General features: G+C 41.9%; 2 protein-coding genes and 2 long non-coding RNA genes across 8 annotated transcripts in view; 3 read left to right on the top strand and 1 right to left on the bottom strand.

Moving 5' to 3' along the window:
- The window catches only part of LOC132459247 (tumor necrosis factor receptor superfamily member 3-like), a 276,712-nt gene extending 272,011 nt beyond the window's left edge, over positions 1–4,701 (top strand). For both annotated transcript variants that reach the window (XM_060053657.1, XM_060053661.1), the window contains exons 12-14: positions 915–976; positions 1,230–1,545; positions 2,058–4,701. In XM_060053657.1, the coding sequence (XP_059909640.1) occupies positions 915–976; positions 1,230–1,545; positions 2,058–2,269 (590 nt within the window). In that variant the 3' untranslated portion in view covers positions 2,270–4,701. The remainder of the gene's footprint in view (positions 1–914; positions 977–1,229; positions 1,546–2,057) is intronic.
- Positions 1–12,641, top strand: part of LOC132459345 (tumor necrosis factor receptor superfamily member 14-like) — a 96,187-nt gene extending 83,546 nt beyond the window's left edge. The window contains exon 8 of the mRNA XM_060053847.1: positions 12,009–12,641. Within this exon, the coding sequence (XP_059909830.1) occupies positions 12,009–12,112 (104 nt within the window). The 3' untranslated portion in view covers positions 12,113–12,641. The remainder of the gene's footprint in view (positions 1–12,008) is intronic.
- Positions 530–18,726, bottom strand: LOC132459461 (uncharacterized). The gene is made up of 2 exons (XR_009526248.1): positions 18,642–18,726; positions 530–659 (listed from the first exon to the last, which is right to left on the bottom strand). It is a non-coding gene; the product is annotated as an uncharacterized LOC132459461 (long non-coding RNA).
- Positions 13,881–21,252, top strand: LOC132459423 (uncharacterized). Of its 4 annotated transcripts, XR_009526234.1 has the most exons (6): positions 16,489–17,115; positions 17,348–17,370; positions 17,507–17,537; positions 19,189–19,250; positions 19,457–19,874; positions 20,643–21,252. It is a non-coding gene; the product is annotated as an uncharacterized LOC132459423 (long non-coding RNA). The 4 variants fall into 4 exon arrangements; XR_009526237.1 differs by lacking the exons at positions 16,489–17,115; positions 17,348–17,370; positions 17,507–17,537 and adding an exon at positions 13,881–14,100; XR_009526236.1 differs by lacking the exons at positions 17,348–17,370; positions 17,507–17,537.
- Positions 21,253–21,588: the final 336 nt, after the last annotated feature.

Below are 21,588 nucleotides of genomic sequence, written 5' to 3'. Positions count from 1 at the left end.
GATAGGCCGACCGTATTGTAAACCAACGCCTCACGGTCGGCGGGTCACTCGTCTGTTGGGCAGAACCTCAGAGGGAAACTCACAACGCCTCCTAGTTGAGGACAACATCAATGGAGAAGCTTTGTGCGGTCTTGGGTTTTTTCATTCAGATTTGGTCTACAAAAAAAAAAAGAATTGGATGAACTTCCAACATTCTTTTACTGACTAACGGAAAAACAAGTAATTGGTGACTCACACTTTCACCACAGAATCCCTTTATATAATCTTGAGACCATCAGGGCTAAAGGCATCGGCCTTATAGGCGGTCGCCTGGACATCCCACCCCTCAAAGGAAGAAATAAAATACTATTATTAATAATACAATTCATTGGGCGTCCTTCCCCATGTTCTGCCTTGAGGTAACAAATTAACAAATAAAGAAAGAAAAAAAAGTAATCCACTTGTCTGCCCTCAGAGGTTTCATCTTGTAGCCTACTTTGCTCACTGAAAGTGGGGGGATGGGTTACTGTTTGATACTGAAAATCCCCAGACTCATTTGAAGTGCAGAGACCCCAAACACCAGGACAGCGTCTGGACACCAAGAGTACAGAACTCTCTCAGAGCTGCTCTGAGTGCTACTACGAGAGATCTGCTCTGACTGTGAAAATGTACTTTGACAGCTTTTTCAACGTTGTTGGACATTTTGTTACATCTATGTTTGATCGTCTTTGTTGATGAGTGCTACCACCCTGGGACAGCGGCCAAAGTTGAGAGAGAGAGGCAGGCTTCAGGCGCGCAATTTAGAAAATGGAGAAAACAGGAGGAGGGGGAAAGGAAAGCCTTCATTTGTGGTGGCTAGCTAGCTGCTCTGCAGCAGCAGCTACAGGTTCTGTTTGTGATGTTAGGCTAACTTCATCTACTCTATAACCGTCCAGGTGGAGCTGCTGGAGAAGGGACATCTGGTCCCTCATCCACACCTCTCCTCTCTCCGGAGCTTGTACGTTCAACCCATTATATGTGGTCTCTGTGTCATTAATAATAAACTGCTATTTAGTCTTTATTATTATTGTTATTATTATTATTATTGTGGTTGAATGTTACAGTTACACCTTGTTACTACCGGTAATTAATTGTTGGTCTTAGTCCAATTCTATGAAGTGTATTTGTACAGTGCCACCTTATATGTAGTAGAATGACAGAGGACTTGATGCAGTGGTAACAGTATGGATGAACTGTGTGTTTGAACACAGCCTGCAGGTCTAGAGACATCCATCCCTCCAGCTCCCTCCAGTGAAACACAGCCTGCAGGTCTAGAGACATCCATCCCTCCAGCTCCCTCCAGTGAAACACAGCCTGCAGGTCTAGAGACATCCATCCCTCCAGCTCCCTCCAGTGAAACACAGCCTGCAGGTCTAGAGACATCCATCCCTCCAGCTCCCTCCAGTGAAACACAGCCTGCAGGTCTAGAGACATCCATCCCTCCAGCTCCCTCCAGTGAAACACAGCCTGCAGGTCTAGAGACATCCATCCCTCCAGCTCCCTCCAGTGAAACACAGCCTGCTGAAGGTGAGTTGTGTTAATTATGTTAAAGCTTCAGTTATATAAATAATGACAATATTAACTAATCAGTTCACCCTGTACCTCTGAAATGTTTTATCGACCAATAGATACGAGGGAATATATAAGACTATATTAGAGTGCAACTTAATCCCATCAAAAAATTATTTAAACCAAGATGACCTTTGGACCTTTTTTCACTTGTGAAATTGAACACTACTGGTCAACCGTTATCTATAATCCTGCTCATTGTGTGTGTCTTGTTTTTTGTGTGTGGTTGTGTGGGTTTGTTGTGTTACTGGTTTTAGGGGGTGGTTGTGTGTCTGGTTGAGTCTCTACTTGTGTTGGGTGTTTGTGTTTGAGTCCCTGGTTGTGTGGGGTGGTGGTACTGTGTCTGGTTGTGATCTCCACCTGAGAGTACCCAGCTGCAGAGCTGCTCCACTGGGATTCAGTCTTCAGTGAGTGTTGCTGCATGTGGAGGCTGGCTGTATGTCCTGACTCTCTGCTGCCTTCTCTTCCAGAAACTACACCACTAATGTCCAGTGAATCTCCTGCACCCACCGGGGACCAACAAGAACATACTTCAAGAAAAAGTACCCCTGATGTAACTATGGATGGTCATGATGATGACCAGAGTCTGGATGCCCTCGCCTACCGGTCTGGTACTGGACAGCTAGACATTGAGATGGGTCCAGTCCAAACACTGCCCAAAGATCGTAACAGGATTCTTTAATATCGCTGTTAGACCCAAGTTTCCCATCGACCGTGATTCACTATTGAAGGGGAATGACATTACAGGAGACGGAGTAACGCAGTTCTAGAAATTCGGGATCAACATGAAAGTGAATCTGATGGTTCAAACTCAGAAACTAGGGGAGGAAATACACCAGTCTGATTCCTTCCTGATGCCAGCTTTCACAGGAGAAGAGGCGTGATGTGTTTAACATCATTATTTGATCAATCCTCACATTAATCTTCTATATGTGGCTCACAGAGCAAAGAGAAGTGAGGTGTTAATAAATAGTGTGAGCTGTGCTCTGTGAGGCGTCCTGGGATATGATGGGTAACGTTGGCTTGGGTCCAAGCTCCACCTCTCTTGGGCGACCGCCGAGTAAGATGTACAGAGAATGATGATATGGAGATTACAATTTTTTTACATTATTCTTACCATTTGATTAAAATGTTTTAAAGTTCAAAAGCTTTATTCAAGATTTTATTATGAGAAAGTCACGTGACACTAAAGTCACCCTCACAGTCAACATGTGAGAGTGCACGTCAGTGAGAGACATGAAGTGCATACTTCTTGAGTCACCGAGCGGTTAGGGGACGACTCAGAACTCAATGCATTATGTTTGGACACGAGTCGTGCCCTAGCGGCAAATGGCCGCTGAGTGCAGTGTGGGGCTCCTACCACTAGGGGGTGGTAGAATTCCCATGGGCCCCCCTCTGCCTTGGGTCCCCCAAGCCTGTCCACCTTACACCCCCAGTCCGTCGGCCCTGCGAGCCGCAACTCATTTAAAATGCGTTTCGATTGAGTTTTCCCGTTCAGTGGGTCTACCCTAAGAGACTTTTCTCCCCTATCACATACGGCCACTAGGTGGCTCCTGGTCACGCTGAAAAAACAATGAATTTATTAACGTTGCACATTCAGTCGGATTTCTTTCTTGTAAAATATTGCATTTATTGTTAGTTTTTGTTTCTTTTTTGTCTCTTCCCAAATATTTCAGAACTTCAACATGAAAATGATGGCAGCCAAAATATAGTGTGGACCATATATATTTTGAATGAAAGCATGTCAAAAAAATAAACCTTATTTTGCATTGAATAACTTGCACTGAAACACAGCTGCACAACTTTGCTGCCATCACAATCGGTCAAACTGTTATAGTTAAAGGTCATACAAATTGGACATTTATTTACTTACTTTTATTATATATTTATTTCACTGACATTTGCTATTGTGTCATTCTGTTCAGCTACAGTGGTGAGTGTCGACACAAATATATACCGGTTACAGGTTGTTAAGATACATAAGCACGAATTAAGTGGTGAATTATTCTAAATACTATATGTTCTTTAATCTGTAAATAAAGAGGTTTTACACTGCAGTAAGTGCATGAAACAGTAGATGAAAACTTACTACAGCCCTGCTGAAATGATGGCGCCAAGGCCAGGGGAGACGGGATGAGTCACGGCGGACGTTTAACGTAGGGTTAGAATAAGTTCCCGCTCCCCCTCGACAAAGAATATCAATGCAATATTCCATATGTACTATTAGATTCATACCAATGTTATTGGTGAACTTGTTTATTCTTTTCTTACTGTGTTGATTTACAAGTCTATCTCTTAGCAAACCAACAGGTTAATATAATACATTAGCAATGCAATTTATAGCATTGCATAATGTTGAGAACCAGTTGAGGCTAGCCTCTGGACCAGTTGAGAACCAGTTGAGGCCAGCCTCTGGACCAGTCATGATGCTCATGTATAGAAAGGGTTGATGTCCCTGAGAGTTATTGGTGATACCACTGTTCCACCTTCCGGTCCCCGAGTCGTCCTCCAGAGCGGCTCTGCATGTCTGCTGGTCTGTCTAGCATCCAGCGCCCGGGCCGTCCCCTGGGGTCTCCTGCTCCCTCCCTTGCCGTCCCCTGGGGTCTCCTGCTCCTTCCCGGGCCGTCCCCTGGGGTCTCCTGCTCCTTCCCGGGCCGTCCCCTGGGGTCTCCTGCTCCTTCCCTAAGGTTCCCGGCTGGTCTATCCGGCTATCAGCCCACCTGCCCCTGAATCTCTCCTCCAGACCACCTCCACCCACCCTGCTCGGTTCTCCTGACAGACCTGGTGGGACGTCTGGATCTGGGCCTTAAGGTCCTGGTCTCACTTTGTCTCTCTGTTGTTTAGTGTTCGTTCTCTCCCTGTCCACCAGATGCCCTTTGACTTCTCCAATCCCTTCATTCCCCTTCCCCTGTGCCTTCTTGTCAATCTTCCCGCCTGCACCTCATTCCCTCATCAGTCTCTCCCACTATATCCAGGTTCACTTCCTTTGTTCCCGTGTCAGTTTGTTGTTTTTGGTCAAGTCCCTTATCCCTCGTGGGTCTTCAATCGTCGTGTTTTTCTGCCTGTTCATGGAACAGAGACATTGAGTTTCTTTATTAAAGGCCTTTTTTGTAATGTCCTGAGTCGTCTGCATTTGGAACTACCCCTCCTTGTTCCTGCTGCCCCGCAAGCACCCGACCGTGACAGTCTCTGTACTGTCTAACCCCTACCCACCCCTTAATGACCTGTCTCTGTACTGTCTAACCCCTACCTGCTCCTTAATGACCCGTCTCTGTACTGTCTAATCCCTACCTGCTCCTTAATGACCTGTCTCTGTACTGTCTAACCCCTACCTGCTCCTTAATGACCTGTCTCTGTACTGTCTAGCCCCTACCTGCTCCTTAATGACCTGTCTCTGTACTGTCTAACCCCTACCTGCTCCTTAATGACCTGTCTCTGTACTGTCTAACCCCTACCTGCTCCTTAATGACCTGTCTCTGTACTATCTAACCCCTACCTGCTCCTTAATGACCCGTCTCTGTACTGTCTAACCCCTACCCGGCCCTTAATGACCTGTCTCTGTACTGTCTAACCCCTACCTGCTCCTTAATGACCTGTCTCTGTACTGTCTAACCCCTACCTGCTCCTTAATGACCTGTCTCTACTGTCTAACCCCTACCTGCTCCTTAATGACCTGTCTCTGTACTGTCTAACCCCTACCTGCTCCTTAATGACCTGTCTCTGTACTGTCTAACCCCTACCTGCTCCAGATGTTTTGATATAAGAATGTATGAATTACCTTCTCTTTCTTGCATTATTGACAGACACCTTATTAATTTAATTCTATTTTGATTCTGGCCAAAGTTTCCTTTATAAAATTCCTCCTCACCTGAACACAGGGCAGGCTCCTAACTTCAGCTCCAAACCCTGACCCCATCCCCAACAATCCTCAGCACTGAAGGAACAGTTGTGCATTACATCATGCTTCTTTTATCAATGTTATGGCCTCATTTATCTATTTATGGCTTTATGAATTAGAAATCATCAACTGCAGTTCATGCCCATACCCTTGAAAGTTCTTACTTTCGAATGGCAGTAATATGCAATAATGTCATACATTTCTGTATAGATATATTTACATATATATATATATATATATATATAGGGCAAAGTAACTTGCCAAATATACTGTATGTGACGCACTTTTAATCTATGACTAATAATCCTGTTGATCCACAAACAGAACAGTACTGCCCTTATTTAGGCATTGTCATGTAGAATGTACTATGGACACCATATACTCCTTCATGTCCATGCCAAGTACTGCTGAACGCAACGGACACCATATACTCCTTCATGTCCATGCCAAGTACTGCTGAACGCAACGGACACCATATAACTCCTTCATGTCCATGCCAAGTACTGCTGAACTTTGAGCTTTCATTTACCAGTCTTATTTCATACAGTTTTTGATTCCTAGAAAACAAGATCTGATGTGCGATGCCTCAAACTATTTTGAAATACATTTTGTTTCCCTAACGTCTTTCCACGTTTTTCAGCAAGAATTCAGTCTCCTAAGGCAACATCGTCGATAAGGTCAGTGTTGAGTTATGAATGATTTGTATTTTCAAACTTTAGTTCACTGTTTGAAAAGCAGTAGACTCTAGTCAATCTTATTAGCTCTGCCGTGGTTCTCAGTTTAAAACGTCTTTTATATGTTGCCTTTTCTACGGTTTATTGCAGTGGATCTCAACTGGTCCTCAAACTAGCCTCAGGACCAGTTGAGAACCAGTTGAGGCTAGCCTCTGGACCCTCATGTATCATTAGTCTTTAAGTCAACCCCCCCAAAAAAGGTTTTTACTAGGGGTGACCTCAAATCTTCTCCGACCCAGCTAGACATTCAGATGGGTTAACCAGAACCCTAATGAGTGATTTGCAGTGTTATTAAATGAATGTCAAATGACAGACACCTGCCACTGGTTGGGTCATAATGTTTTATATTAATTACGGTACATTATTATTATATATTTATATTTGGCGTATAGTAGACTATATTTTCTTCCCAATTGATTGACATGAACGGATGCGCACGTTGTCATCATATTGTGAAAAGTGAATTTGTTGGTAGAGGTGCTCGTCGTCAGTGATGTGTCTGGGATGAAGATTCATATTTGACTTTGCAAAATCTAATTGAGGACTGTAGGGGCCAAAATGCATATTTGGTCTGTTTGTTTATTGTTTATTTTGAAAGGTTAGTCACACTGTTTTGGATCATGTCACTTCCGTTTGATTGACACATGGGTGTGGCTTAATCTATATACCTGGGCAGTCAGATCAGCGGAGCGGGGGGAGAAAGGGGGTTAGTGGCGCACCTGATTATATTTTCTGTTTACCGTTGTCGTCGTCGTCATCGTCAAACAACCATGTTTTCATTCATCAATTGTCATTCGGTCTGCAGCAATAAAATTCTCAAACTATATTCATCACCGGACTTGGATTCATTGTACGACGCGTAACTGCCTGGAGCCCACTTAAGCCTCTTAGCGGCCTTTTATAGGAAAACGGACGCTATAAGGACAACCCTAGTAAAAGTTACTGAGGCATACTGTCATGTGAACGCGGTGTCGCCTCCACATGGCGGATTAAATGCATTGCACAAACACCAACTTGGACAAGAAGAACTCAAAGGGCATATCTCTCGCTATAATAAAAATATAGTAGATGTTGAGGGCAGGAGGGGTCACACATAATCCGCTGCCTCATTTGAGGTCCTGGCGGCTGTTGTTCGTTACCAAGCATCGTTGGCAACGAACGTCTTGAAAACGCTCGTAGCTAACGAGTGCTCCAGGGTACTCGTAGGACGCTAAGAGCATCGTTAGCCTAGAGTGAACCCATTATTGCATGCGGGTGTCTTCATTCATAAAAAAATTAAAACATTCGGGAGTATGCAATAATACAAATTATTCTAAAGAGGTCCCACACATGAAGATGTTTCATGAATGACGCCTTAGTTCATGAACTATAACCCTTAATTGAACGTGTTCTATGATCGCACAACGCTGCAGCCTTGAGAAGTTACTCGTATTTTGATTTTGATTTGAACCCAAAAGTGTCCCTTCCCAGTTCAGCAGTAATTACTGTGTTACAGACTGCAACTTTGGTGACCAATTGACGGTCTGCTCTCCCACCCCTAGAATCAGTGTGTGGACAGTGTGACATGACGTCATACAAGGTTAACAACTCTTTGTTTAACAGTTCTAATGTAGTCAAACTTCATCTTCTTTTGGTTCAGAGAAAAGTGTTATTACATTTATTAACTGCTGAATATTTTCTTTTATCTCTCCAGATGTTTCTGAACTTCAAGAAAAGTCTGTAGCTGCGTGGCAATGATGATATGGCAGCCAAAATATATGGCGTATCTGGCCCATGTATTTAGAATATACAAAGCAGGATAAAACAAAAAAACGTATTTTGCCTTGATTGAATAACAAGACTTGCACTGACACACAGAAGAAATATCAGCCAAAAATATGTTCTTACAATTCATGTTCCTGATATGTTCAGTTTTTAATACTTATGGCGTTGCTAGTGCTGCATCACCATCGTGTGCCAGCGATGAATACAGAGTGGGACAGTTCTGCTGCCTTTCATGTCCTGGTGGTAAGAGTCCATTAACCCAGCTGTTGTCAAGCTGTTGTACAAAATAGTTCTTTATCATTTCTTCAACCAAATCCATTGGTAAACAACATATTTTAACGTTCTTTCCAACAGGATATAGGGTTCATAGGGATTGTACAGCAACAGCCAATACAAAGTGCTCAAAGTGTCCCGATCGTACTTTCAAAGAAGGCCTTAGCGGACAGAAGCAGTGCTCTGCCTGTACAATGTGTGACCGAGGTACATCTTTAATATGAAATGGAAATGCCCCCCATGCAACCCCCATATGTTGTGCTGATGAGGCTGTTGTGTTGTTCATGTTTATATCAGAGAAGTTGAGTTGTTCATGTTTATATCAGAAAAGTTGTGTTGCTCATGTTTGTATCAGAGAAGTTGTGTTCTTCATGTTTATATCAGAGGTTTTATACTCTCAGGTTCCTCTGTAACTGTTGTGATTGACAGGTCTCGGTCTGAAGGTGAAGAAGTCGTGTACATCAACCGCCGATGTTCTGTGTAAGCCGCTGGATGGATTCTTCTGTAGTGACTCTAACAGAGGTGGATGTAGGGCCGCTCAGAGTCACCGTCTGAGCTGTAGTCCTGGTCAATACATCGGTCAAAGAGGTCTGTGTTTTATATACTGTACAGCAACATAGATTATAGATAAATTGTTCAATAAATTGACATCTACTATAATCTGTTCAGCCCTTTAAGGGATCATCCAGCTTCCTACAATTTGATGTATTAGTGTCTAAGTTACTCCATCATCATCTACAACAGTCTGACAATGACTCAAAAGACAGAAAAGCCTTCTGAATTACAATTTTCTATTTTCTTGTGGATTTGAGCTTGTCGTTTTTTTAAATGTTAACAGATAAAAAACAACAAACCCGTTCTCACCACATCTGAGAACGGTCATGTTTTAATAAAACATGAATATTCCCACAGGAACAGCAGACGAAGACACAGAGTGCCTTCACTGTACTTATGGAACATTCTTAAATGGCGCATCATCATGCCAACCCCACACGATGTAAGTGGAGTTAACTAAAGGAGACATATTATGGTGTTTTCACAAAAAGTAAACATAGTATTTGAGTTCCAGAAAACATGTTTTTGAAACAGTTTTCTGGAAAAAGCTTTTAGGGAAAAAAATCTCGCCAACCGCTATTCCCCTCTGTTTCAATTCCTTCAGAATGCGCTGTTTCTGGTGTCTGTAGCTTTAATGCAAATGAGCTGCTGCCCATTGACCAATGAGCTGTCGGACTGAACCATAGCATGGAGGAGAAGGGATTGTTGCTGTTTGCGGACTCCTGGAGCTCTATATCTATAGAATATATTTTTATATATAATAATAATAATAATATTACATATGGGTATATATATAATAATATATCTAATATCACGGCCAAAAGCTATGTGCGCCTCGGATGATATTATGAATCATAAAGACTGCGTCTGACGTCTCTGGCACTTTCACAACAAGTAAAGACTCGTAGTGGGGGATATCTCGGCAATGGTTGAGAAGAATTGGGGGAAAGGAGCTTTGGCTTTGACTCTCTGAAGTCCATGAGCCGCGGCATGGAGGAGAAAGGGATTGCACTCCGGCAGCTGAGCTGCTGAATGCCGCCGAGCTCCCCGCGCCGGAGCTGCCGGACTGCTGCCGAAGCTTCAGCGGCAGTCTGGCAACCATCACAGCCTTCCGACCGCCGAAGCAGTCTGGCAGCTCCAGCGGTGTGCTCCGGGAGCTGAACTGTCGCAAGGCTTTCCGGCTGCTCCGGAGGGTGTGCTCCGGGAGCTGAAATGTCCGGCGGGGGTAGCTCGGCAGAATTCAGCAGCTCAGCTCCCGGAGTAAAATCCCTTTCTCCTCCATGTCGCGGTTCATGTCAAAGTTTGTATGCGTGTGGGAGCACCAGAGACCCAAAACAACGCCCCAAATCCCAGGAAAAGTGTTGTTTTCATAATATTTCCCCTTTAACAAATCTATACATACAGTTCAGTAATGGAATGTTAAAAATAGGCCTGGGTATTGTCACATGTACTGGTGTGGCTTTTATTTGCTTGTTCTTAAAATACATACCATAGTCATAGTGTTATTTTTGTTTACTCTATTTAATAATACAAATATCAGAATTAGATATTGTAAGTGTCGTTAATGCTTGACAATATATATCATTTACTACCTAGTAATTTTCTCCAATACGGCGTCCAGTGAATTCAGTCACAGGCAGATAGAGGTCATTAGGAGCAGGTAGGGGTCAGGCATCTAGCCCAAGAACCTTCCTGAAGGCCTACAGGAAGGTTGTGGACATTGGGGATCGAACCAGTACCTTTTAAACCTGGAGGCAAGGCCCAGTCTACTACTCTTAGAATTAAACGTGGTTTTGTCCTTCTGGTTTCAGATGTGATTCTGTGGGAGAGGTGCAGATAAAACCAGGAACTGATTCAACTGATTCTACATGTATGAAATATGTTACGATTGTGTTCATAATAATAGGATTCTTATTATTAATGATATCAATCATAGGAGGTAAGGGTTGCATTACACTTTAATATGAATCATGGTTACATTAAACTCTTAACATTTATCATGGTTACATTAAACTAACATACCGTATATCATGGTTACATTAAACAAACATGTAGTATATTGCATTAAACATGTATAATGTTGCATTAAAACATGTATCATTGTTATGCTGAATGATATTGACTGCCGTCCTGACTTGTGTTATTTACCACTTTATAGCATTGGTTTATAAAATAAATCAGGAGGTAAGTGTTATTACTGGTTTGATACAGAACATAATAATATGTGTGACCATGGAGTTAGAGTTAGAGGACCTTGGAATTAACCCAATGTTGATAATTTATTTGCCTTTTTATCTTGTAGAAAAAGGAAACACTGCAACTGTTGGTTGGTAAGTACTTATTCCACATGCTTCACTTTGTAAATAAGTAACAGATATTTTATTAATATCCAGTGATTTGCAAGGGTTACTGACTCACACTAAGTCAAATGATATCCAAACATTTAATCTAATTGTACCAGAGAGTCAGAGCCTACCTAGCAGAGGGACCAGAGTGGCAGACCTACTGAACAACATCATCTATATATTAGATTATAGAATGGCGCTATCCATGTATATAAGACACTACTCTCATAGCTGGGGCGATGTGGCCAGCATAACGTCAGCTCAGTGGCGTTTATAACGTAGCTCACTGAGTCGTCATGACAACACAGAGCAGGGACAAAGGGTAGAAAGACTTCTGTCCTTGTTTGACCACGACAATGGCAGCCGTCTCCCTACACGTATTCAGTCTGTCAAGATGTTCTTCTGTGTAGAGGCTAATTCAGAGTGGAAACCAGGAACTGGTTCAACTGATTCTACATGATTAGAATATATGGAGCAGTTCATAATAATAGGATGGATACGTTTCATAATATCAATCATAGTCCTGGGAGGTAAGGGTTACATTGAACTCTATCATGTATCATCTTACATTGAACTAACATGTGTCATAGTTACATTAAACTAACATGTATCATGGTTACATTAAACTAAGATGTATAGGTTACATTCAACTAACATGCATCATAGTAACAGTCAACTAACATTGTGTCATGGTTACATTATACTAACATGTATCATGTTACATTAAACTAACATGTATCATGTTACATTACACTAACATGTATCATGTTATATTAACCTAACATGTATCAGGGTTATGCTGAATGATGTGACTGCTGTCCTGACATGTCGATGTGTTGTTTCTCTCTATAGATTTTGAAAAACGAATACCTAAGATGGTAAGTGTTATTACTGGTTTGATACAGAACACAATAATATGTGTGAACCTAGCTGGCAGTGGTGGAGTTATTAGATGATGACCAGAGGCGGATTAACACCCAGGCTAGCCTCGGCTGAGCCTAGGGGCCCAGGTGTGCAAGGGGCCCTGGATTGGACACACTATTTTCAATTTTACTTATAATAAAAAAAGACTTGACTCCTATTGGCCCATAACTAGAACCATTAAAAAGTGAAGCAGCTGATTGGGTAGATGTGTGGCCCATGTCATGTGACCAGGTTCATAAAGTCAGTTTGGTTGTAAAGGAATACGTTAAGTCTGCTGGACGGCAAAGAGGCAAAACGTCTGAAAATGCGAAAAGCACAAGTGTTCCCATTTGTCGATATAGCACTCTGAATATTCATGACTTTGTCTCTGACCAATGCCAGCTGGGGGCGCTCTTTTTCAAAATTGGCGCTAGTTAAAGACAGACTGAGATCCACGATGGGCCAAAACAGACTTAATCACCCGTCTCTGATCTTTCCATTGAAAGCGATATTTTGCACAAATTTGATTGTGCCAGCCTCATTAAGGAGATCTGTCGGTCGGTCGGTCGGTCGTTCCACAGAAATATGTGGTTGCGGCAGCATTGGGAAATTCACATTTTTTTCTGTATCTTTGCTGTTTAAGGCCGTCTCAATGTGTGTGTGTGTGTGCCAGTGCTCCCCGATTGTGTGTGAGGGCCAATACAATATTCTTAGGGCGCTTTTACACATGGCATTCAATTTAGTTTTTTCTGCGTGATCAGTAAAGGGGCCTCACAAAAGTAGTAGCCTAGGGGCCAATGACCACCTTAATCCACCACTGGTGATGACATGTAATGAACCCAATATTCATATTTTATTCACTTTCTTTTTTTTTATTGAAAAAGGAAACACCGGAACTGGAGAGGGAGTGTTACAGTAAGTTCTTATTCCACATGCTTCAGTTTGTAAATGAGTAACAGATCTTTAGTAATATCCAGTGATTTGCAAGGGTTACTACATACTACATTACATTAGTGTTCATTAGTGTTCCCAGTTCATGTACTTCAGCGAGTCAAAGCCAAAGTTATTTTCCCCCAATTCCTTCTCAACCATGGCTGAGATAACCCCCACTACAGTCTCATTGTAGAAATGCCAGAGACGTCAAAGAACTGACGTGTTATGCGCCATAACACCAACAGTGTACAACAAGTGTACAACACTTGTGTTACATTGTGTGTATTCACACACACACACACACACACACACACACACACACACACACACACACACACACACACACACACACACACACACACACACACACACACACACACACACACACACACACACACACACGGCGCTCGCAGGTTCGTAGCTCGTTGCCTCATTGGCGGCCCAAATTCTCTGGGCGGGCAAGGCAGAGAAAGGGGAGGTAACTTGGCCACTTATGACGAGATATGGGGCCACTTTCCAAATCAGCGCACCTGAGCTTCCATTTTTTCAAAGGCGAGCAGGAAACCTAGGGCTCGTTTTACAGCAAACGCAAGTTTTAGCCACTGGGGGACCATAGGCAGGCTAGGGGAACTCATATTAACCTCAGATATGGGATTTTTATGCCATGGGACCTTTAAACTAACATTTATCATGTTACATTAAACTTACATGTATCATGGTTACATTAAACTAACATGTATCATGGTTACATTAAACTAACATGTATCATGATAGTTTAAACTTTAACATGTATCATGGTTACATTAAACTAACATGTATCATGATAGTTTAAACTTTAACATGTATCATGGTTACATTAAACTAACTAATGATATTGACTTCTGTCCTGACTAACTGTGTTGTTTATCTCTAAATAGGATTATATTCTCAACTTGATAAGGTAAGTGTTATTACTGGATTGATACAGAACACAATAATATGTGTGACCCTAGCTGGCAGTGGTGGAGTTATTAGATGATGACCTTGGAATGAACCCAATGTTTATTTTTTATTTACATTTTTATTTTATAGAAAAAGAAAACACAGGAACAGAAGAGGAAGTTGAAGGGTAAGTTCTTATTCCACATGTTTCACTTTGTAAATGAGATTTCACTTTGTAAAATAACAGATAACTTAGAATATATTGAGCATTTCATAATAATAGGATGCATATCTTTCAATATATCAATCATAGTTCTTGGAAGTAAGCGTTACGTTAAACTCTCATGTATCAACATTTATTATATTACATTTAACTCTGACATGTATCGTGGTTACATTAACCTAACATGTATCAGGGTTATGCTGAATGATATTGACTGCTGTCCTGACATGTAACTGTGTTGTTTATCTCTAAATAGGATTACGTATTGAATTTGTGAAGGTAAGTGTTGTTACTGGTTTGATACAGAAGACAATAATATGTGTAAACCTAGCTGGCAGTGGTCGAGTTATTAGATGATGACCTTGTAATGAACTCAATGTTGATATTTGAATCACATCTTTATCTTCTAGAAAAGGATAGAACTGGAACAGGATTCTCAGTTGACTGGTAAGTTCTTATTCCACATATTTCACTTTGTAAATGAGTCACAGATCATTTATTAATATCAAGGGAAACTCACAACGCCTCCTAGTTGAGGACAACATCAATGGAGCAACTTTGTGCGGTCTTGGGTTCTTCATTATGCTATGGTGTTCCCACAAATTAAAAAATCTTTTGGAGGAACATCCACCATTCCTCAACTGAGAGAGCCGAGCGGCTCTCTCAGAGCGGCTCTCTCTGAGCGGCTCTCTCTGAGCGGCTCTCTCTGAGCGGCTCTCTCTGAGCGGCTCTCTCTGAGCGGCTCTCTCTGAGCCGCTCTCAGAGAGCCGCTCTCAGAGAGCCGCTCCCAGAGAGCCGCTCCCAGAGAGCCGCTCCCAGAGAGCCGCTCCCAGAGAGCCGCTCCCAGAGAGCCGCTCCCAGAGAGCCGCTCTCAGAGAGCCGCTCTCAGAGAGCCGCTCTCAGAGAGCCGCTCTCAGAGAGCCGCTCTCAGAGAGCCGCTCTCAGAGAGCCGCTCTCAGAGAGCCGCTCTCAGAGAGCCGCTCTCAGAGAGCCGCTCTCAGAGAGCCGCTCTCAGAGAGCTTTAAGCTTCAAACTGTTAAAAAGGACCTTCAAAGTTTTCTCAATGATGTCGGGCATTTTGTTACGTCTATTATTTTGTGGATGAGTGATGCTTGATGTTACAAGTTACATTAGGTATGGGTTACATTAAAGTGTAACATGTTTCATGGTTAGATTTAAACTTTAACATGTTTCATGTTACATTAATCTAACATGTAATATGGTTACATTAAACTTTTAACATTTATCATGGTTAATGTTTTTTTTCATTAAACGAACATCTATCTTGGTTATGCCGAATGATAGTGACTGCTGTCCTGACATGTTTATGTATTGTTTATCTCTGTATAGAACGGATGTACAACCAACTTCTGGAGGTAAGTGCTATTACTGGTTTGATACAGAACATAATATGTGTGAACCTAGCTGGCAGTGGTGTAGTTATTAGATGATGGCCTTGTAATGAACCCAATGTTGATATTTTATTTACACTTATATTTTATTGAAAAAGGAAACACAGGACCTGAACAAGAGGTTAACTGGTAAGTTCTTATTCCACATGTTTCACTTTGTAAATGAGTAACAGATCATGTATTAATATCCAGTGATTTGCAAGGGTTACTGACTCACACCAAGTCAAATGATATCGCTGTGATTCAAAACATTTCATCTAATTGTACCAGAGAGTCAGAGCCTACCTAGCAGAGGGACCAGAGTGGCAGACCTACTGAACAACAACATCTAGATATTAGATTATAGAATGGAGCGATCCATGTTTATTACACAGCTCTTCTCAATGCTGTGGAACGCTCAGTTCACTTGCATGGGCCTTCCCGACTTCTGGCGGTCAATTACTTTTTGACAATGACCGTTGCTAAGCATATTGTGGCGAATGTCAATAGCAGAGGCGTGATTTTCTTTCAGTGACTTTATTTTATCGCTCCAAGAGTACACCAAGACTTAACCAAGAACCTGACATTGACTAACCAAAATCACTAGCCGTCTTTCCCACCGTTGGACTCTCAATCCTCTTTAAAGCAAAGGATGATGGGAAAACATCAGCAACCAATAGCAGTGGTTTAAACAATACAACAAACATAGACCCAGCGCTACAATATAATGACCGCTGCAAAGGAAAGTGGATTTATTTGCCTCCCATTCACGTCTGTCGTATCACTCCGCAAGTAGTCCGGTAACTTATCAACCCCAGCGTTCTCGGTTTCTAAGCGACGACAACGTCTTTGGCAGACTCTTTCTCTGCTGATCAACACTAAGAATACTGTCTGGCCTTATTTTCCAGATAATGACCGGCGTTCTATACATTATCCCTTACATATAAGTCACTACCTCACAGTTTGGGCGATGCGGCCAGCATAACGTCAGCTCAGTGGCGTTTATAACGTAGCTCACTGAGTCGTCATGACAACACAGAGCAGGGACAAAGGGTAGAAAGACTTCTGTCCTTGTTTGACCACGATAATGGCAGCCGTCTCCCTACACGTACTCAGTCTGTCAAGATGTTCTTCTGTGTAGAGGCTAATTCAGAGTGGAAACCAGGAACTGGTTCAACTGATTCTACATGATTAGAATATATGGAGCAGTTCATAATAATAGGATGCATATGTTTCATAACATCAATCATATTCCTGGGAGGTAAGGGTTAACTTGTATCATGTTTACATTCAACTAACATGTATCATGGTTACATTCAACTCACATGTATCAGGGTTATGCTGAATGATATTGACTGCTGTCCTGACATGTTACTGTATTGTTTATCTCTATATAGCATTGATTGATCGACTTCATGAGGTAAGTGTTATTACTGGTTTAATACAGAACACAATAATATGTGTGACCCTAGCTGGCAGTGGTGGAGTTTTTAGATGATGACCTTGTAATGAACCCAATGTTGATATTTTATTCACATTTTTATTTTATAGAAAATGTTAACACCGAAACAGAAGTGGAAGTTAAATGGTAAGTTCTTTTTTCACATGTTTCACTTTGTTAATGAGTAACAGATAACCTAGATAGAATATATTGAGCCGTTCATAATAATAGGATGCATACCTTTTATTATATCAATCATGGTCCTGGGAGGTAAGCTTTACATTAAACTAACATGTATTATGATTATGCTGATCATGATTATGCTGAATGATATTGGCTGCTGTCCTGACATGTTACTGTATTGTTTATCACTATATAGGATTTATTCATCGACTTCTGAAGGTAAGTGTTATTACTGGTTTGATACAGAACACAATCATTTATGTGACCCTAGCTGGCAGTGGTGGAGCTATTAGATGATGAGCTTGGAATGAAACCAATGTTGATATTTTATTTCCATTTTTATTTAATTTAAAAGGATACAGAGGATCTTGAGATGGCGTTTGTTGGTAAGTTCTTATTCCACATGTTACACTTTGTAAATGAGTAACAGATCATTTATTAATATCCAGTGATTTGCAAGGGTTACTGACTCACACCAAGTCAAATGATATCGCTGTGATTCAAAACATTTCATCTAATTGTACCAGAGAGTCAGAGCCTACCTAGCAGAGGGACCAGAGTGGCAGACCTACTGAACATCATCTAGATATTAGATTATAGAATGGAGCTATCCATGTATATAAGACACTACTCTCATAGCTGGGGCGATGTGGCCAGCATAACGTCAGCTCAGTGGCGTTTATAACGTAGCTCACTGAGTCGTCATGACAACACAGAGCAGGGACCAAGGGGAGAAAGGGCGCTTCCACTCCTTTAGTTCGTTCGTAGACTCGGTCCAATTCAGGGTGAAGGTGAGACTTTGTTACCTTTTAATTTGGTTCGGTCAGCGTTCACACTGGACTCTGATAGGCCGACCGTATTGTAAACCAACGCCTCGCGGTCGGGCTGGTCTTTCGTCTGTTGGACAGAACCTCCGAGGGAAACTCCCAACGCCTCCTAGTTGAGGACAATATCAATGGAGCAACTTTGTGCGGTCTTGGTTTTTTTTATTCTGATTTGGTCTACAAATTAAAAATCATTTGGAGGAACTTCTGCCCTTAATAATTGAAGAACAAGTAATTGGTGACTCACATTTTTTCCACAAAATTGCTTTCCATAATCTTCAGAGCATCAGGTTTAAAGGCACAGGCCATATAGGCGGTCGCCTGGGCACGTCACTCCTACAAATAAATAAATAAATAAATAAGAGGAATACAATTCATCAGGCGCCGCCCTGCCATTCCCCATGTTCTGCCTTGAGGTAACAAATTAACAATTAAACAAAGATAAAAAGTAATACACTTCACTCCCCTCCCAAGTTTCAGTTTTCATCTTGCAGCCTATTTTGCTCAGTCAAAGTGGGGAGATGGGTTACTGTTTGATGCTAAGAATCCCCCGACTCATTTGAAGTGCAGAGACCCCATGCAGCAGATCTCTGAGCGAGCTGCTCCGGGATCTGCTTCAAGAGATCTGCTCTGACCGTAAAAATGTACTCTGAAAGCTTTTTTAACGTTGTTGGACATTTTGTTACATCTATTCTTTTGTTGAGGAGTGCTGCTACCCTGTGTCCAGGACCTAAATTTGAACATTTTTTAATGAATTTCACGGGGAAAAAAGGCAGATACCGAAAGGCAGGCTTCAGACGTGCAATTTAGAAAATGGAGAAAATAGGATGAGGAACGTAAAATAAGGAAAATAAAATCATAATCATTATTCTTTCGGTCAATATGAATACAAATATTTTTGATTTTGAAAACAAGATGTATTTATTTAGCATTTCTCCCCAAAGAAACACTTTGTAAGTGAGAACTTTGAATTTTTCCCTCGAAAAAATACACAAAATTTTCAATTAGAAAATGTTCAAATCAAAATGAATGTACAAATATATATCCGGCTCGTTTGACCCAGAAATCACGATCAAAATGAATCAATTAATTGCACAGCCCTGTAGGAAAGGAAAGCCTTAATTTGTGGTGGCTAGCTAGCTACTCTGCAGCAGCAGCTACTTGTTTTTCTTTGTGATGTTAGGCTAACTTCATCTACTCTATAACCGTCCAGATGGAGCTGCTGGAGAAGGGACATCTGGTCCCTCATCCACACCTCTCCTCTCTACGGAGCCTGTACGTTCAGCCCATTATATGTGTTCTCGGTGTCATTAATAATAAACTGCTATTTCGCCTTAAATATTATTGTTATTATTATTGTTGAATGTTAATGCAATTACACCTTGTTACTAATTATTTGTAGGTCAAATTATATAAAGTATATTTGTACAGTGCTCCCTTATATTTAGTAGAATGACAAAGGACTTTATGTTTGAACACAGCCTGCAGGTCTAGAGACATCCATCCCTCCAGCTCCCTCCAGTGAAACACAGCCTGCAGGTCTAGAGACATCCATCCCTCCAGCTCCCTCCAGTGAAACACAGCCTGCAGGTCTAGAGACATCCATCCCTCCAGCTCCCTCCAGTGAAACACAGCCTGCAGGTCTAGAGACATCCATCCCTCCAGCTCCCTCCAGTGAAACACAGCCTGCAGGTCTAGAGACATCCATCCCTCCAGCTCCCTCCAGTGAAACACAACCTGCAGGTCTAGAGACATCCATCCCTCCAGCTCCCTCCAGTGAAACACAACCTGCAGGTCTAGAGACATCCATCCCTCCAGCTCCCTCCAGTGAAACACAGCCTGCAGGTCTAGAGACATCCATCCCTCCAGCTCCCTCCAGTGAAACACAGCCTGCTGAAGGTGAGTTGTGTTAATTGTATGTTACAGCTGCAGTTATATAACTAATGACAATATGAACTAATCCAGATTCCAATCCAATATTCACGATCATTTCTCACTGTCAAATATATGTGAGGGAATCTATTAGACTATATTAGAGTGCAACTTAATCCCATCAAAAAATAATTTAAACCACGATGACCTTTGGACCTTTTTTCACTTTTTGAAATTGAACACTACTGGTCAACCGTTATCTATAATCCTGCTCATTGTGTGTGTCTTGTTTTTTGTGTGTGGTTGTGTGGGTGGGTTGTATTACTGGTTTTGGCGGGTGGTTGTGTGTGTCTGGTTGAGTCTCGAAGTGTGTTTGTGTTTCTGGGTGAGTCCCTGGTTGTGTGGGTTGTGTTGGTACTGTGTATCTCTGGTTGTTTGTGTCTGGCTGCATGTGTCTGGCTTTGTGTGCGTTTCTGGCTGTGTGGGTGTGTCTAGCTGTATCTGGTTGTGTCTTTGGCTGTGTCTGGTTGTGTCTTTGGCTGTGTGTGTGTCTTTGTGTGTGTGTGTGTGTGTGTGTGTGTGTGTGTGTGTGTGTGTGTGTGTGTGTGTGTGTGTGTGTGTGTGTGTGTGTGTGTGTGTGTGTGTGTGTGTGTGTGTGTGTGTGTGTGTGTGTCCTCATCTCCACCTGAGAGTACCCAGCTGCAGAGCTGCTCCACTGGGCTTCAGTCTTCAGTGAGTGTTGCTGCATGTGGAGGCTGGCTGTATGTCCTGACTCTCTGCTGCCTTCTCTTCCAGAAACTACACCACTACTGTCCAGTGAATCTCCTGAGTCAACCAGGGACCAACAAGAACACACTTCAAGAACAACTACCCATGATGTAACTATGGATGGTCATGATGATGACCAGAGTCTGGATGCCCTCGCCTACCGGTCTGGTACTGGACAGCTAGACATTGAGATGGGTCCAGTCCAAACACAGCCCAAAGATCGTAACAGGATTCTTTAATATCTCCGTTAGTCCCAAGATTCACATCGACCGTGATTCACTATTGAAGGGGAATGACATTACAGGAGACAAAGTAACGCAGTTCTGGAAATTCTGTATCAACATGAAAGTGAATCTGATGGTTCAAACTCAGAAACTAGAGGAGGAAATACACCAGTCTGATTCCTTCCTGATGTCAGCTTTCACAGGAGAAGAGGAGTGGTGTGTTTAACATCATTATTTGATCAATCCTCACATTATTCTTCTATATGTGGCTCACAGAGCAAAGACAAGCGAGGTGTCAATAAATAGTGTGAGGTGTGCTCTGTGAGGCGTCCTGGGATATGATGGGTAACGTTGGCTTGGGTCCAAGCTCCACCTCTCTTGGGCGACCACCAAGACGATAATTTCTTTATGATATATTTTACTAACGTTACAAACTATTTGTTACTAACGTTACAAACTATTTTGTAAACAATTACACGTACATATTTCACCCATGCAAGTATTTTTTGTTGTTTCTCTGCTAAACTTTTAGTAACATCACTTTTTTTAAGGCTTTTGAGTTTTGACCGTAATCGTTTAGGGAATAAAATGTAAAATAACAGATGCAAAACCTTTAATGAAAATATCTGCCAATGTACTGCACTGTATTTCAATGAGGATATCTTATTTACATTTTGGATTTGTTAGCTATAAGTGCTATAAGTGTAATTCCTGTATTTTTATTTTACTACTGTTCTTGAGTTGATCAG

Source organism: Gadus macrocephalus, chromosome 1 (genome assembly GCF_031168955.1).
Source record: "Gadus macrocephalus chromosome 1, ASM3116895v1".
NCBI lineage: Eukaryota > Metazoa > Chordata > Actinopteri > Gadiformes > Gadidae > Gadus > Gadus macrocephalus.
Note: the sequence above shows the minus strand (reverse complement) of the source record. Positions and strands in the feature narration are given on the sequence as shown.